The sequence below is a fragment of the Panicum virgatum genome, chromosome 9N, assembly GCF_016808335.1.
Source record: "Panicum virgatum strain AP13 chromosome 9N, P.virgatum_v5, whole genome shotgun sequence".
In the NCBI taxonomy this organism is placed as follows: Eukaryota; Viridiplantae; Streptophyta; class Magnoliopsida; order Poales; family Poaceae; genus Panicum; species Panicum virgatum.
In genome coordinates this window covers 19,554,686-19,572,170 of record NC_053153.1, presented here as the reverse complement: position 1 = coordinate 19,572,170, position 17,485 = coordinate 19,554,686, and the positions used below count along the sequence as shown (strand labels likewise).

Genomic DNA, 17,485 nt, shown 5'->3' with positions numbered 1-17,485 from the left:
GCTCCTCCGAGACGCGCGCGACACTACTCACGACGTGAACAATGTTGTCGCCGCCTCGCCGGCCTGCTTCATAGGAATCCTTCGTGCCTAGGCGGCGTGGGCACCTAGGCCGCGTGGCCTCGCACTCTTGTCGGGAGCTAGCTAGCTTGACGTACACCTTGAGCTCATACCCCTCTCTTTACCTCCGCTGCGTGACGAACGCGCAGATGCGCCTATGGCAACTGGCAAGCATCTCCAACGCTCGTGGCTCTCAGCACGTTGGTTGCGGCGGCAACAGAATAGATTTACTTGGCCGTTCACTTCAATCGAATCACTCAAATTTTATTGATTTCAACGCAAATAAACTTACATTGGTTTTAACTCCCGATCCAACAATAACACCGGTAATAACCAATTACTGTTTTTTATTTACCAAGAAATGCCGAACTGGAGCAATTTTATAGGATCGATCGATCATAGAGTTCATGGCCGGAATCAAAACCATGTCAGTCGAGGTTCAGGCCCCCCTGACGCACGGCGCCTGCGCGCGGCGGCGGGCTAGCGCCCGGCACGGTGGCGTAGACGTCGAGCTCCAGCACCACGTGGTCCCTGGACTCCATCCTGGCCGTCCGCCACAGCACGTGCCCCGTGGCCCCCCGGAACGCGCCGGTGCCGCCGACCACCGCGAGCTCCCTGACGCTCGCCGAGATGTCGTCCCGGCCAACCACGGCGATGGTGCTGCCGTTGTAGGCCCCGCCCGTGAGCACCACGGTCATGGACACCCACAGCGCGGGCTCCCTGAGCGACGCCAGCGTGTACGTCCCCTGCGCGCGCCCGACCGGCCGCGACGCCGCGCTGGCACCCTCCGTCAGGGCGTCGTCCATCACCGTGGTGTCGCCGAAGTGGGAGCCCGGCATCACCGGGTGCGCCGGCCCCGGGCCCTTGACGACCTGCACCGCCGTCTGGCCGGGACCGCCCGTGATGTCGTGCATGTAGAAGCGCAGGTGGATGACCCGGCGGCCGCCGCGCGCCGCCGCCGCTGCCGGGCCGGAGGCCATGGCGAGGGCCGCCACCAGAGAGGCGACGAAGACGACGCGAGGCATCCATGCGGCCGTGGAGACGAAAGCCATTATGCGAATCTCGATGGTCATCAGCTTGTACGCGCGTCATTACTTATAGACACCATGCGTGCATGGTTCTGCTGTGCCGCCATGGCGCATCGTCGTGTCCTTGCTTGGCAGCTACCCGATCTGCCATTGCCAGCCAGAGCATTAACGGCCTGCTGGTACGAGACAGCTACGCTACGCTACGCTAGCTGTACGACCACCACGCATCCTCGCCGCCGTCTAGAACGTCGTCCCTCGGTCAGAAAAGGTTGGTCTCTCTACGACTCTACCAACACGTACGTTATGAAAATTAAATTAGTACAATACGTGCAAAAAAAATAGTATAGTAGTATATAGAAATGGCCAAGCATGTTTAGCGTGAAAATTAAGGGATTGTTTGATCGCCGTGAAGCCACTCAAAACCACAAATATTATAACTACCAAATGCATCCCATGTATCCAGGCCAAGTGATTCTCTTCCTCTGCCCAGCAACCGTTCTAAAAAGTCCCAACACACCTTCACCACCCACCACCAGCACCCCAATCTTAGCCTTCATAGGTCATGGTAGTGAGCCAATTTTACTGGATATCAGGATCACTCACTTTCATCACTGACCGCAATGAGATTGATCAGGCATTGAGGCACAAATCCAAGTCCAACAGCGAGAAATGTCGCCAGAACACTTTCAGCGAAGCAGAACCCACAGGATCAGTGAAGCAATGGGTATCAACATGTCAAGCAATAAGCCACCAGGTATATTTACATAGCATACGGTTGCCCCCTTAGCAAATCTGGACAAAATCAGGAGCACCAGGATGATCCTATGTCTACAATTGTTAACAAGCATCCACCAGAATCACCGTGATGTTTCCATGGGACATGATATGCTACATTGCTACTACCTAATACCTATTTACAAAAGAGGCCATACACTAGACAATAGTTTCTTTACCATAATCACATCTCTTCAGACTGAGCTGATAGTCAGAACAAGCCCGAAGTGGTCGCTGGGCAAGACTGGTAGCACCAGTTGGCGGATCTCCTGCCGGACTTTCTTCTGCTTAATGTACGTGATACCCGGTATTGCCTCCTTCCCATCATCTCAATGCTGTCGACCCTGAAATCCGACAACTTGCACACAAACCGGTCAAGCCTCTTCTGCAGCTTGTGGTTACCTGATATCATGGCATTTTGCTTTCGTGTCGTATGTCCAGCCATTTTCGCCTGGCTTCAACTCAGCCCAAGCATCAATCCAGCCATCTGGTAGGGGGAAGGGTCCATCTCCTTTATCATCCCAGTTCATGTCCCCACAGAATATTACATTGCGGAAAGCTCTCAGAATTCTCAAAGATTCATTTGCCTGAGCCACCCTTTCCTTGCTAAACATCTGATCCCATGTAGGAGGTCCAGGGCATGGGCTCTCAAGGTGGCTTGTGGCCCACACCAACTTGATCAAACCTCCAACAATGACATCAGCTGTGCACAACTCCCGTCCCATATGTGAGTTAGAGAATGGTTTGCGGTTAAATGATTCCACCGGCAATTTGCTCATCTGAATTTATTTGCAACAAAATAACATTATGAAAGAAAAGAGTAAATGACAACAACAGCAGCAACAGCAACAACAACAACATAGCCTTTTTTCCCAAGCAAGTTAGGGTAGACTAAAAGAGTAAATGACAGAAAGCAAGATATACTGTCTTCAACCTGAAACGGTTGAGAACAACAAAATGCAGAAACATTAGCATTTCTAGATGTGCAAAGTTCAGGCACTAAAGACCACATAAAAATGTTGTATAATTTAAAAGTCAAATGCCTCAGCATGTAAAAGACAATATATGTGGGTATGTTAGTGATATGAGCAAGAAACCAATCAGACTCTGGGTAGCCATGTGCATCTTCTGTTGTATGCCTGAACAGTCATAATAAGCTAATGCTAAGTACAAATGGACGTGAGTGTATTACAGTAACAGAGCTAATGCCTAAAGCTTTCTAACATCCTGAAGGGACAGTGATTTACCTCACATTTTATTATTAAAACCCAGGTACATTTAATGTTTTTAATATCCTGAACTGGAATGGAGATTTACCTCAGGAAAAACCTTGAGGTAGGCAGGTAGCAACCAAGCATTTTAAATAGCAACTAAATCCAGTATTGAAAACATGGCATGAATTCTGTGTCCACCAAAGGATAACCCTAGCCCGCATCTTATAAATAGAGTGCAGCCATACAACAAGGTATTTTAAAACTTGACTGCAAAAATATGGTCTTTCCATGTTATAAATACGCCGACTCTGAGAAATTGTAATAGACTACTAAGTTTGAGAAACGGTTTATACCTGCATGCAGTAATATGGTCTTTCCATGGCCTCCTCATGTGACAATGAGCATTTGTACGCTTGCCACCAATCAGATTTTTTCAAAAGCAGATATATGTCTGGAGTAACTTCCTGCAGTTCCAAATATGAATATCTGATGCCCATGTAGAAGAGGAAACTAAATAATGAATAGTTTGAATTAAGGACCTGGAAGCCAATAAGGTCTGGGCTGTGATGCTGAATGAGATCTCCAATAGCATTCATCCTTCTAATCAACTCCAAATCCTCACGGAACCAGAGATTGTAGGTCATTACTTTGACAATCTTCTTATCCAAATGACTATTTGAATTTCCTATGCAACAGTCATTTAGTTATCAGTGTCAGACAATTAGGATAACAGACATGAAAGATGAACTCAGCTTCTAGCATACATAAATTTGTTTGCTATTTTTTATTTTTTATAATCACAAAGATGTGATAAACATCGTGTATAAGATCAGTATACACGATGATGCAAAAAATAAAACAGTGAAATCACTTCAAAATAATCATAAAATATGTATAGCCCCGACAGAACATATTTTCAGTCAGTAGAACATGCTGCCAAGATTTCTCATCAGAAAACATTTGCCATTGTCACCAACATTTAGTGGATAGGAAAAGTAATGAGTCAAGGTTTTCATGGCGTCGCCTAGGCGACGCCAAGGCGTCCAGGCGAGCTCCCAATCGGGGCGTCCCGCCCGCCACGACCTTCCGGTCTATGGCGTCGCCTCGCGTAGGAAGGCGTCCGCGCGGACGCCACACGAGCGGAAGGCGATGCGCACGGAAAAAAACTGGCGTCGGCGACCTGCGCGTGCATGGGAAAAGGGGAATCGCGCGCGCGGGAAGGCAGAGGGGTTGCGGGCGGGTGGGAAATCACGCGCGCGGGCGGGAAATCGCGCGCGTACCGCGTATACTCCCGCGCGCAGGGCCCCTGCAGTGCGAATCAACAGAGGAAAGAGACGAGCGGGTGAAGAGAGGAGAGGGCACGCCCCCTTGCAGCTCCAATCGATAGAGGAGGAAAGAGAGGTGAGTGGGAAGAGAGGAGGGCGGCGGGACCCTGCGCGCGGACCTGGAATTCGGCGGCTGCACGTATCCACGGCCTGCTGCTCCGCCCGTCCACCGCACGCCTCCATGGCCTGCAGCTCCGCCCGTCCGCCGATTGAAGCCTTCCCCTGCAGCTCGGCACCTCCGACCTCTGCAGCTCTGCCCTCCATCGATTCGTGGCTGGCTGGCTGCTTCCTCTGCTCTGCCTCTGTTGGGGAGCCCTTCCTTCACGTTAGCTCAGAGCAGAGGTATATCTTCTACTCTCTCCGTTCCAAATTATAAGTCATTTCAAGAATCTTATAACATTTACAATACCAATTAAGTATCATTAGATTCTTTGTTAGTTATATTTTTATAGTATACCTATTTGATATCATAAAACTTTATATTTCTCTCTATAATTTTGGTCAAACTTTGAAATGATTTGACTCTCCAAGATTTTTGGAATGACTTATAATTTGGAACGGAGGGAGTATACTTCTCTCCACTTCTTTGCTCTTCCTCTGCTTATGCCGTATTGTACTTGTTGCTGGCTGCTTTGCTCTTCCTCTGCTTATGCCGTATTCTACTTGTTGCTGGCTGCTTGTGCAAGATTGTTATGTGCTACTGCTACCAGTGGTTCAGTGCAACGTGCTCATTGCTCTGTTCTGCTTTGTATATAGCTAAGCCATGTCTGCCACATGGGCTCCAAAAATTGCAGCAACAAGGTATGTTTGTGTCACTCAATCTAGATTAGTGTATGAGTATGGCGCCGCCTCGCCTCGCCTCGCGCCATACTCGCCTAGGCGTCCGGAAGGGGGTAGGTCGCCACGCCTTGTCTTACCGCTGTAAAAACCATGATAATGACCTAAAGGACCCACTAAAGCTATATAAGCTCTGAATGGAAACTTGTAAAAGAAAACAGATATATATATAAGTTCCGATTTTGCAAGTGTCAAGTCAGTAGTTAACTAGAATATAGGTGAGCAAAATAATGAATGCACAATGCCCTCAATAGCAGAAGATGGGGATGGCATCAGCATGTGCAAGTGCAACGCTGTTGTAATTTTGTAAAAAAAAATAAGGTAAAAATAATGGGACAGGAATAAAAATACATATGTCCAAAATATATTCAAACAACTTGTAAGCAAGTAAAAATGCAGCATATTAAGAAAAGCATCAAGCTGTGGAGCATAAAAGGAAGAAAATTCAGTAAATGGCATGAAAATAGTTATAGAACTGGAGACCAAGTCAACAACTCAGCAAATCAACAGCACCCTGAATTAGAGGTAACCATGTTGATCCCTCATACACCCCATATTCAACATCTTCGCCACACCAGATGCAAAAAATTATAGTGACAATTCAATTTATCGCTAATATATCTGCACTTCCCTAGATACTCTCGAATTCTTTGATTATGGTGAGAAGTTTGTTACATTGATCGGCGAAATCTTGAGTATAACTAGGATTCAAGAACATTACGATATCACATGCATACTTATCACTGATTGTAGCACATAGATGTCTCCACATCCCCCCAGATCCCCACAAACCAAAGTGAAATATCCATGCCCTCCAAATATCTAATCTTGCAGTGTGATGCTTAATGGGCAATGGCAATAAACAAAGCCCAGAAAAAGAATCAAGAAATACAGCAATACTAGCTCAAGCAATAATCCCCCTGGAAGCGACATGGGGGAAGCAATTCGTCGGCGCATCCATCAACGGATGAAGGGGGGGGGGGGAATCAAATCTTGTAATGCACAAAAAAGGAAAAAAAGGGAACTCCTAAACAAACCTTTCTTGGCGGCGCGCGCCGTCTCCGCTCCCTCCGCCGCACTACTGGCCCGCTTCTCAGGCGGGCTCCTCGACGACCTCCGGCGACGGCGCACGCTTCCGCTTCATCCACTCCCCCGCCACGCCGGCCCGCTTCTCTGCAGCGGCGGGCACCTCGACGACATCCGGCGACGGCGAGCCCTTCCGCTTCATCCCCTCGACAACCCCCGGCGACGTCGCGCGGTTCCGCTTCGTTCCCTCCGCCGCGCCGCCAGCCCGCTTGCCCGCGGCGGCGCGCACCTCGACGAACTCCGGCGACGGCGCGCGATCCCGCTTCGTCGCGCGCCGCCAGAGCGGGAAGAGCCGCCGCCGTTGGCGAGAAGAGCGTGGCCATCCAAATTTTGAATTGGAGGGGGGTTTTTTTTTGAAAGATTGAATTGGAGGGGTTTGATGTTGCTGACTCGGTCCGTTTGTTGCGCCTTGTTGTAAAATTCAAAATTTCAAAACTATCACATCGAAAGCAAATTTTACATGTATGGAGTATTTAATCTAGACGAAATAAAAAATGAATTATATAGTTTGCTTATAAATTACAAGACGAATTTAATGAGTCTAATTAGACTATGATTAGATACTAAATTAAGGCTTGTGTGAAAAAAAACTAGCTACGCTGAAAGTGAGAATGGTTAAACATTTTCAAGACAAATTGGGTTGTTATTTGTGGGCCTCAAACCGCATATTACTTCCTCAAAACAAGTATGGATAATTTCTTTTAAAAAAAGCACAATACAGACAAGTGGCGGGCCTAGGACCACCCGGGCTGTGATTCTAGCCGTGGCCCATTAACATCCACTACTATAATTAGTTTAGTCCCATAATCATACACTCAATCCATAAACAGAGAAAACATACAGCCCGATCCATAGTTTTGGTCGGGCCTTGCTAATCAGCGGTCACTCGCTAGAAGCCACGCTAGCGAGCGATGTCGGACAGCCGCAAACTTTCCATTTTTGGTAATTTTTTATTCCCACAACTTTCCAATTTTAAAATATGATAACTATATATGTAACTACGATATATAACTCGTTAGTAATATTTTATTACAAATTATAATTAACATAACTTTATACAATTTTGTACGCATAACTTATGCATACAACTTCTAAGCAGCATTTGATTTATACGTATAACTTCTTCCTCCTAACTTGTTATATAATAATTTTACATAATTTTTATGACGGATATAAATTATACATATAGCTTTTGTTATAACTTGAATTAGAATTTTATTGGACAACTTATGTATATCGATTATGCATGTAAAGGATCCACATAAGTACAAATACTAAATATTCCTATGCCAAAAGAAAAAACTAATTGAATGGAAAAATGAAAAATGAAAACAAAAGAAAAGAAAAAAAATCAAGTACAAACCTGTGCTGTAGTGGTGCAGCGGAGTGGGTGCGATGTGGGGCACATGGACCCTTCGTTTGTCCCTTGCTAGAATGGCTCAGGACGAGCGACCACGAAATTGGATTTGCGGTTTTGGTCCTAGTTTTCATCAATTGTTGGGTCCGCACCGCCATATTTATCGAGTACTCGAAACCGAATGGTCAGATTCCATCATAAGGAAGCTCCTTTGACTTCTTTTTTTTTCTTATCAAATTTTGTTAACTACTCCCTCTGTTTCAAATTATAAGTTATTTAAAGAATCTTAGAGAATCAAACTATTTCAAAGTTTGACCAAAATTATAGAGAAAAACACAAAGATATATGATATGAAATAGGTATACTATAAAAATATAACTAACAAAGAATCTAATGATACTTAATTAGTATTATAAATGTTATTATCTTGTTAGATAAATTTGATCAAACTTGAAAAATTTTGACTTACCAAGATTCTTAGAATGACTTATAATTTGGAACGGAGGGAGTAGTATACATGCCCGTAAGTTGCTACGGCCAAAACAAATATGATTAGAGCATCTCCAAGAGCTCTTGTATTTATGAATAGTTAAAATCCTGATATAGCTATTATGTAAAACAAAATAGCTAGCGAAAAAGGGATGCGATCCAACAGCTCCTCCAAAATCCAAAAAGGGATGGCTAGCGCTCAGCGCTAGGCAAAGATACCCAGCGGCACCATCTGGATAGAAAACGAGGATAGAAGACGAGGTAGATAGAGTTTCTATTGGATATGGATTTTTTCTTTTTTTTCTTTTTTTAGCTAACTCACCCAAGATACAAAAACTCTTGGAGATACTCTTATGATAATATGATACATTTTATATTTTATATATCTTTTTGCACAACTAAAGAGTAATACACAAAAGTGAATCTACAGAATTTGAAAAAAAAAACACAATCGTAAAAAAGGCAATTCACAAAACACACGCTCTCTACTCTTATCTTTCTGCTCTCTCTCTCTCTCTCTCGATCGCTAAATCGCTGCTCTCTTTTGCCTAAAAAATTTCGTTGCTCTCTATTTCCCTCCTTTCTGCGCGCTCTCTCTCTTCTCGTGCTCTCTCTCTCTCTCTCAATGCCTGATCCCTCTCTCCAATGACAGCCAAGGCAGCAGGCCCCCTGCACCTGGTGAGGGGACGCCACTGCTCCCTATCGGCGCGTGCAGTGAGCCAGGACGTTGTGGTCTGGGCGGCGACGTCTTGCCATGGGCAGGCATATCGAGCCGTCAGGCCTGGCAGGGCTGACGCAGGGGCGTAGCCACGCAGTTGGGGTGGGCTCGTCGCCCGGGACACGGCGAGTACCGGCAACGCGAGCAAGAGGACGGGCTCAGACGGATCTTTGAGACTATCTGCACTGGGACCTGCATCCCATCCGCTACGCTACGCTAGCTTAGCGTACGATTTTGGCGCACGAACTGCTGCAGCGGGTACTGGGAAATATCCAAAAAACAGCGGATGTCCTCCCGGTCCGCTAGATAGCGCGGACGTATGGAGGCCCTGTACCGGCCGATGTGGCGCTCCGTGCCCGTGCGCGCGGCAACGCCCGCTGTGCTCGGCTCGCTCGCCGCCCTCGCCCTCGGGTCCGGCCGCCGCCCGGAGCTCCGCCGCCACTGCGCCGAGCTCGACCGCCGTATCACCGAGGCTCTGCCGCGCCGAGCCCGGCCGCCGCACGCCACGCGGCCGGTGCGAGGGCAGCCATGGCCACGCCGCGGCTGGCAGCTGCGGCTCGTCTTGAGGGCGGCCGGACTGGGGCGCAGCTCGAGGGAGATGGTGGCGGCCCAGCAGGCGCAGGAGGGGGGAGGCGGGGGCGCCGCCGCCGCGGGACATGGCCGTCGGCCGGCCTCCGCGTGTGCGCCGCGGGGGGGGGGGACAGACAGGGAGAGATGGGGATGGAAGAGATGGTGGCCGGATCCGGCCGCCGGGAGGAGCTGCAGGCCGGACGCGCCGCTTGCCCTGCACCCTCCGCCCGGGGCCGCGCGCCCTACGCCCGGCCGCCGCGCGCCCTGTAACATCCCAGTTTTCATCATGATTAAGGGGGAGTGTTGAAAATTTATAATGCAAACTTCTAGAAGGTTCTATAAAAATAAGGATAAACCATGGCATAATTTTGTTCACCATGACAAGGTTCTAGAATGTTCTACAAGAATCATAAGAAGACAAGAAGCTTGGATATTTTCTTGTCATGGTAAAATTTAGAATTTTCTAGAATTAGATATTTATCGGGAACTTAGATATTTGTAGGGAACTTACAAGTGTCACTCATCCAAGAGGATATGGGTGCCTATATAAGGAGGGTGCCACCCCTTGCCATGCCATACTACTCCACTCCATCCCACACACATCCAAGGGCATGGTAGAAGTGAGCATAGGTAGAGTGTGCTAGGTGTGTGTTCCTTTGTTGCTTCAATAAGGTAAGCGTCTTTATAAGTGTTAGTCTCCCGGTTAAATTTAAGTACTTAGTGTATAAGTTGTGATCCATCGAAGGTTGGCACTGCCACCCGGGATCACAAAAGGGTCTGGGCTTCATCGAAGGTTGGCTCTGCCACCCAGAAGCCAGCTTCATCTGTTGGTAGGCTCTGCCTCCCTGAAGCAAAAGTCGGCTCTGCCGTCAAAAGGACCCGGTATACTGAGTAACTAGAAGCTGACCGACTCTGAAGTGAGTTGGTGTAGATCCTCAACTTAGTAGGGCTGCCTCAATTTCCAACAATCACTAAAATAAAACTTATGTTGCAATTAAACTAGTAACATAAAATAATACTAACGTTATATGAGGTATTACATAACTACTAGGTAAACTATTTTATATTCTTGCCTTGCGTTAGTACATTCGTTCCCTCCAGTAACCAGCATATGCATGCTTGCACCCACGACAAAAATCACCTCGTTTCCATAAAAGCCTCTCAATCACCGTACCATGCCATAATTCCTAGACAATCATGACAGCGCCTACCTCCTTTGCCATAACTTCATCATTCCCTGGAAGCCACAGAGAACCCACACTATTGACCTTGAAAAGACCCGTCATGGCAGCACCCACCTCGCTAAAAATCGAGGTCGCCACGCACAGTGCCGCCCAGATTTTTTCCGCCGAACCGCCTCACCCGCTCACTATCGCTCGCGCACGCGCGACACGCCGGCCCCACGACGGGACCGCGCACTGCCGCCGGCATCACGCCGTGCCGCCCACTCCCGCGTCCCCACCTCGCCCACGCTGCTGCTGCGTCCTCGCCGGCTTTGCCGCCTCGACGCTCGCGCCTTCAGCGTTGCCACTATTCGCGTTGACGGCGAGCTACCGCAGCCCACGCCGTCGCCCGTCCTTGCGCAACACCGCTGCTGCTCTCCTCGCCTATAAAAGGAGCAAGGCCGTGACGAGCCCTGTCACCAGCCCATGCACACCGAGCTGCTTCGCTCCGTCAGCTGAACCACTCCTCCCGAGCTCAGCTCACTCACGAGACGAAGCTCCAACAGTTGACCCTTTTCCTCGAGCTGTTCCACGCCAAGGTGAGATGGCAGGCAGCTCCCCCGTCCATTAACTCCATGCCAAGGTGAGATGGCAGGCACTTAATCCAAATCATTCTACCAACCAATACTGTAAACTCAATATCTCCTTCATATCAACTCCTTTTCACGTAACTCTTTTTCCTCCTATTTTCATCTCCATTTGAGCTTATTGCTTGCTTGTGTTTGTTTGCCGGTTGCGCTGTTCTCGCCCGTAGATCACGGAGTGACCGAGGAGGAGCCCGCCAAGGAGCCAGAAGACCCGTACCACGAGCAGGAAGCCGCCGCCGCCGATGCGTACGCAAGCGAAGGCAAGTTTCATCGACCCCTACGTGAGCGGTTGCATCCATGTGAGGACGGTTAGCTGTAGACTGGGTCTAGGATCGATTACATATACCAGTACTTGAGTGATTGAGTGTGCTCATGCATGCATCTGAGTAGTCATGCATATCCAGAACTGAGAATAGGATACGAAGGGATCTGGCTAAGACCAGGGCAGCTGGGTATGCTGGAGCCGGCGCATGTCATGCATGTCATTTCCCCTCCCGTAGGGTGAGGTGGAGCTTGCTGAGTACTTTTGTACTCACCCCTGTTGATTTTTCTCCAGAGGATCCTGACTTTGTGCCAGAAGACTACGAGTAGTTCGTGTCCGCACCCAAGCTGATCGAGTGGAGCCGTGATGGATGAAGAGCTAGTCCTGCATGTCGCTATGCTAGTTGTTATCCTATGGTTGTTCTGTGTAGCTTTGTGTTGTCACTTTACTCCTCATGTACGTGTTAAATAAAGCTCTGTATGACTCTGGACTCCACTTGATGTAACATGTATTATGTCGGAGACCTTATTCGGTAATTAATACATGGTTTAGCCTTGATCTTCGGGTCGGGGCGCTTCACGCCCTCCGCCAGGGGGCCGCTCGCCACCCGCCCGACTGCCGCGCGCCATCTGCCAGAGGCCCAGCGCGCCCTTAGCGAGTTCGGCCGCGGGCGGTGGCGAGGAACATGGGCGGCGGCGGCTCCCTCGGTCGCCGGGGAAGGCCGGCGCGGGGAGGAGTTCCGCTCGGCTGCAGAGGAGAAACAGGGGGAGGAGAGAGATGTGGGGAGAGGAATGGATGGGGGTGGGAGATAAGGTTAGGTGGTCCCACTTGTCAGTGACTATAGAAGAAGTGGGTAGGGTAGATTGAAGTAGAAAATGTAGATGACTAGGATATAGAGGATGCGATATAGAGTATGACGGATGCAGGAAAACTGTGTATAGAGAAGAAAATTTTGATGACCAGGATGGAATATTCCTTTTAGAGGATGAAAATAGAGTATGACGAGTAGGCATGAGGTAGCAATACAGTTCGAATTCGGTTTGGACACCGACAGCGACAGGTGGACGGACAAAGAACTGAAACTACCGGAACGCACCAAGATAGGGATGTGTTCAGGCCTCACCTGTTAATAAAAAAAATGACGTACCAAAAGTCAAAGTACCGCAGAATCGGTCCGCTCTTTAGAAATAGGTAAATATTTCCATTTTCAAAGGGGTGAAAAAATCTAGAAATTCGTAGTGAAAATAGGAATACCGTTGCATCAGAAGGAGTACTCAATTTGTAAAAAAAAAAATCTAAAACAACTATATAACACTAAATCTAAATTGGAGGATTGCCATTACAAAAAATAATCTAAAGTAACCCTCTAAAATTGCATCTAGAATTCTAGATTGCCACATGTGCTATTTGTAAAAAAAAATTTGATAAAGTTGGGCATAAATTTGCATCTAAATTGACTAACCCCGACTAAATTGAATAAAGATTGTAAAGTATTCATATTTATTCCATTAGAATATTGGTTAGTGAGAAAGAGCAAAGGTAAACAATTTAATTAGCAGTGACCCCACAATTAGGGCTTAGCTTGTCTAAATGGCAGCCACGACTTGCCACGCCTCAATTTCTAGGACACTGTTTAGTTTCTCACTACTACAGCCACCCCTATCACAGCCGGTTCTAAAAGTACATCACCAACAGTTTTGGGTACCGTTGGATTTAAGTCGTTGGTGATAGCGGGGCCATCACCGCCGGTTCCAGAACCGTTGGTGATGTGCACCCATCACCGCCGGTTCGTATCTGGAACCGTTGGTGATGGAGACATTAACACCGCCAGTTGAAGACACGAACCGGCGGTGAAGACCTTTTTCCCATCAAAAAAAATATTTTCATATAATAATATTGCATCATTTGTACAACATATATAGTAGATGAGCATCGCTATCCCTCATGCCTTCTAGCTCTGTACCAGAAACTGGTCTGCTCACACATATAGAGGCCTATCAGCAAAGCAATTCTCAAAATAGACACGAGAACATGAGTGGATTTATCTAAAACTAATGTAACTGTCAAGCATAATAAAATAGGCAGTAACAGATGCATCAGTAAAAACAATTTTCTCATCATGTCATCAAGTGATCTAAAAATCTAAGAAAATAAAGTACCAAGCATTAAATCACTGAGAATCATAGGTTTGAGTAATATACCAAACATTGCGATACTATAATTGACAATCATTGCGATAAAGCTAAACATGCTGCATGCGACACAGAGCAATAGGGGCATAGTATTGGGAAGTGTTCTCATGAAAGGAACATTTGGCATGTGATAGTTTACTTGATTACCCCATAAGAGAATTTCATGACAAACGGTTGATATACTGAGTCTGATAAATGTTAAACTTCAAAACATTTACCTCTCCGACAAGAAACAGGAAGGCTACCCCTCCCAGAATGCCTCTATGATGGCTCCTTTCTGGCTTGACTTGTTCCCTGCAAGCAATCATGCATTCAGAATTCAAAAAATATTAGAAGTGCATGTTTAACAATACCAACCACAAATATTTGCTTGATGGCCATTCTCTCGGCTATCCAGGAATGCAAATGGCATAGAATAATTTGAGTTTGTGTTTTGCTGTAAAATTGCAGAGTATACTATTAATACAAATGTCCAAACATGCAGGGAACTATTAATACAACCATACTTGTGTTTGTACAATAGACAATAGTCATTCACCATATATGAAAAAGGAATATTTGTTTATATCAGTAGAAATTCTAGACCAACATAGCACTTCCTAAACTTAATAGTAATCATGCACATATATGCGAAAGAATATCTATGTCTTATAACACAGAGCATTTCCTAAACTGAATAATAATCATGCATATATATGCGAAAGAATATCTATGTCTTATAACACAGTTCATTTTATTTTTCAAGTATAAAATGAATAATAGTACCTGACAATGTCTTGAACAGCATGGGAGTACTACCTCCCAAGGTGCTTTTGCAAGACCTGTTAAAAAAAGGAAGACCATGTTCAATAACTTAATACAAAGAGGAAAGATCAACAGTAGGAAGGAGCAGATATGGTTCTGAACCTGGGTGGAATAGAGAGTGCTGCAATCCCTCCTCTCCACTCTCCAGCAACACCTTATCTGACCATAGAATCGAATGGTGTGAGCATTAGGTAGATCCATCTGCCAAATTTAGCATGGGAGCTATCCCCACCTCCTTCCCTGAGGTTGTTGGATGAGGGCATGGTGCTCGTCTACTACCTCCCGGCACCACTCCTCAACAGACTCCAGCTCCTCTCTCCCCTCTAAGGCTCCAAGAACAGATCAAGATGTCCCTTTCATATATAGAAATACTTTTGCTGTTTTAATTTTATTGCTTGAAAAAAAGATCCAATTCTGCTATAGAATCATTACTCAAACCTTCTTGTGCTACTTCCTGTGCATACTTGTCCAGGTAAGCTTTTCTTGTTTTAGACAGTTGTGTGGAAGTAACAGTTGCATTTTGAGTTAGTAAAAGGGGAAACCTACCGAGTGGTGAAAATAAATCTATAAGATAAATTCCATCTTTTGGTACTAACGACTAGCAACATCATAAAGAGGATACCTGGGAATCAGCTCGTCTGAACCTAATACCCTTCTCTCGATATATCTCATGGCCACTCAACCAGCAGAATTCAGTCTTGCAAACAAAAGAAAAGAGAGTCCTGAGTCAAAATAGAATACTAAATTAACATCTACTGACTAACCAGGGTACAGAAAGTGGTGGTCGCCAGCGAACAGGGTCACCTCTATGAGCAGGGCCCAAGAGGGGCTTGACGGCCGATGGCACGTCCGTGATGCCCCTACCCACTGCAGCGGCCTCCTCCCGCATCACAATGCCAACATGAGCCCATTCCCAACAAGCGGGAGAGAGGAGTCATCGCCGACTTGGACGAAATTGGTTGGACAAAAACACAAGCACCTGATGTGCGTGGGATGAATGAGATGCAGATGGGAAAATCGATCGGGCATCTCACCAAATCGAGGTTCTGGATGGTGCAGATGGCCGCAGCAGCCCCCGAGCACGTCCTCATACGCGTGCAGGGAGTCTTCCGCTGTCGTCGCCGTTCCGCTGCCACCGCCGCATCTCTGCCGCACAGGCGACTCCGACCGTGGTGGTCGAGGAGGACCCAAATGCCAGCTTGGATGGGGCGATGCTCAGGGCGTGGGAGGAGGGAGGATTAGGCGGAGGGCCAGCCACCGCTGCCATGGGAGGGCGCGGGACGAGGGAGGAGGACGGGGCGGAGGGCCCGCGCCGCCGCCATGGGAGGGCGCCGGAGGAGGAAGGGGAATGGGGAGGAGGGCGGCGCCACGAGGGAGGGAGGGCTGTGGGCGGACGCCAGGGGATACCGGAGAGAGAGAGGGGGAGGGGAGAATAAAAAAAAATAGGTTGGAGAACACATCACCGCCGGGTCATATTACAACCCGGCGGTGATGTTAATATATCACCGCCGGTTCGTAATACGACCCGGCGGTCCGCCGGGTCGTATTACGAACCGGCGGTGATATGTTAGCATCACCGCCAGGTCCATTTGGAACCAGCGGTGATAGACTATCACCGCCGGTTCGAAACAAACCGGCGGTGATGGGGCGTTTGCAATGATGTATTCTGTAGTAGTGTCTTGCCGTAGTTGTGTCTTGCCACACTTTTTCATCTATATGATCCATAAGTTTTAGAATTTTTTTTGCCAAACTTTGCCTACGGTTTGGTTAACAAATTGCTGGTCGCACTTTTGGCAAATCTTGGCAAGACAGTGGCAACGTATGATGCCATCCAGATGCGAGACGGGAAGATATATGCTGTTCAGGACAAAAACCTTGATTAATCACAGATACCTTTCGAAGTTGGACTGAACTTCATGTTATGAAACATGACACAGAGGGAGCATATGTAACTTTTTACCATCTACAAATGTTGGAAGGCAGAACAGGTCAAGAGGTTATTAACAATACACACAAGCCAAACACAGTCTAATTAGCTAGGAAATCGATAGGCCACTTCAACATTTAATAATGGGGGGCGCACTTAGCTTTTCTTTTTTTTTTTTCTTTTTTTTTTTTTTTGAGAGAGAGAGAGAGAGAGAGAGAGAGAGAGAGAAGCAAGTTAAAAACAGTTGGCTGCAAGCATCGAGAGGTGCTTAGCTTAACATGGATCTTCCAGCAGAACAGATTCGATCAAGAGTTGTCACAGCTGCAAAGTAACTGGAACAGAAAGCAAATGTGGAAGCAGGGAAATTGAGCTGCAAACTTTGCATTCTTAACGATCAAAGTACATGTGAACGGTTGCATCCCTGTTTTCTAAAGATCAAAGCAACATATTCCTTATTCCTTTCCTCGAATACGACATGCAGTGGAATTGCTTGGTACACATGCATGTTGGGATTTGTCTACACCCAAGTGTGTATACCGTAGCTAGCCAAGTGCACATATGCTGTAAGAAATCTCAAATAAACAATGCATGACTAAAAATGTTGTAAAATCTACTATATATGTTTATCAGTCCTATGCGTGCAAACCAATCCACAAATGCAACACAAGCATTTCAGATATCCACAAATTTGTATTTCAGATAATCAGATCACGTACGTACGTACGTGATCTGAACCGAAGGTGTAAGAACATACTGTTTACTTTCAAAGATGCAGAGAACTGAAAACTTGAAAACTTTCAATCCCCAAAGAGAAGCTGATTGGACATGACTTTTGGTAGCCTAAATTAACAAACTTAGATTCATACAAGGCTAAACAAGTACGCCTAGCAAATTCTCGTAGCCATGGGGTCCGCTTCACCTCTCAACATGGCCTTGCGTGCTTCCCAGCTCACTACGATCACCTTTTGAGATTGCTTCGTGCAGAATCACTCAGCCGAACTGGTTAATTATGAGCTCTATATAAAGCTGCTCCTG

The 17,485-nt window shown here is 46.9% G+C and overlaps 1 protein-coding gene and 1 pseudogene across 1 annotated transcript; both read right to left on the bottom strand.

Annotated features, from left to right (window-relative positions):
• Positions 1 to 300: 300 nt before the first annotated feature.
• On the bottom strand, positions 301 to 1,236 carry LOC120691918 (dirigent protein 1-like). Its single transcript, XM_039975121.1, has one exon. The coding sequence runs from the start codon at positions 1,128 to 1,130 to the stop codon at positions 486 to 488; it is 645 nt and encodes a 214-aa protein (XP_039831055.1). The 5' UTR covers positions 1,131 to 1,236; the 3' UTR covers positions 301 to 485.
• A 560-nt stretch (positions 1,237 to 1,796) lies between these two features.
• Positions 1,797 to 6,241, bottom strand: LOC120691917 (annotated as a pseudogene).
• Between the last annotated feature and the right edge of the window lie 11,244 nt (positions 6,242 to 17,485).

Coding starts and splice junctions, on each gene's coding strand:
- LOC120691918 (XM_039975121.1), bottom strand. CDS start 1,130: ATGACCATCGAGATTCGCATAATGGCTTTCGTCTCCACGGCCGCATGG.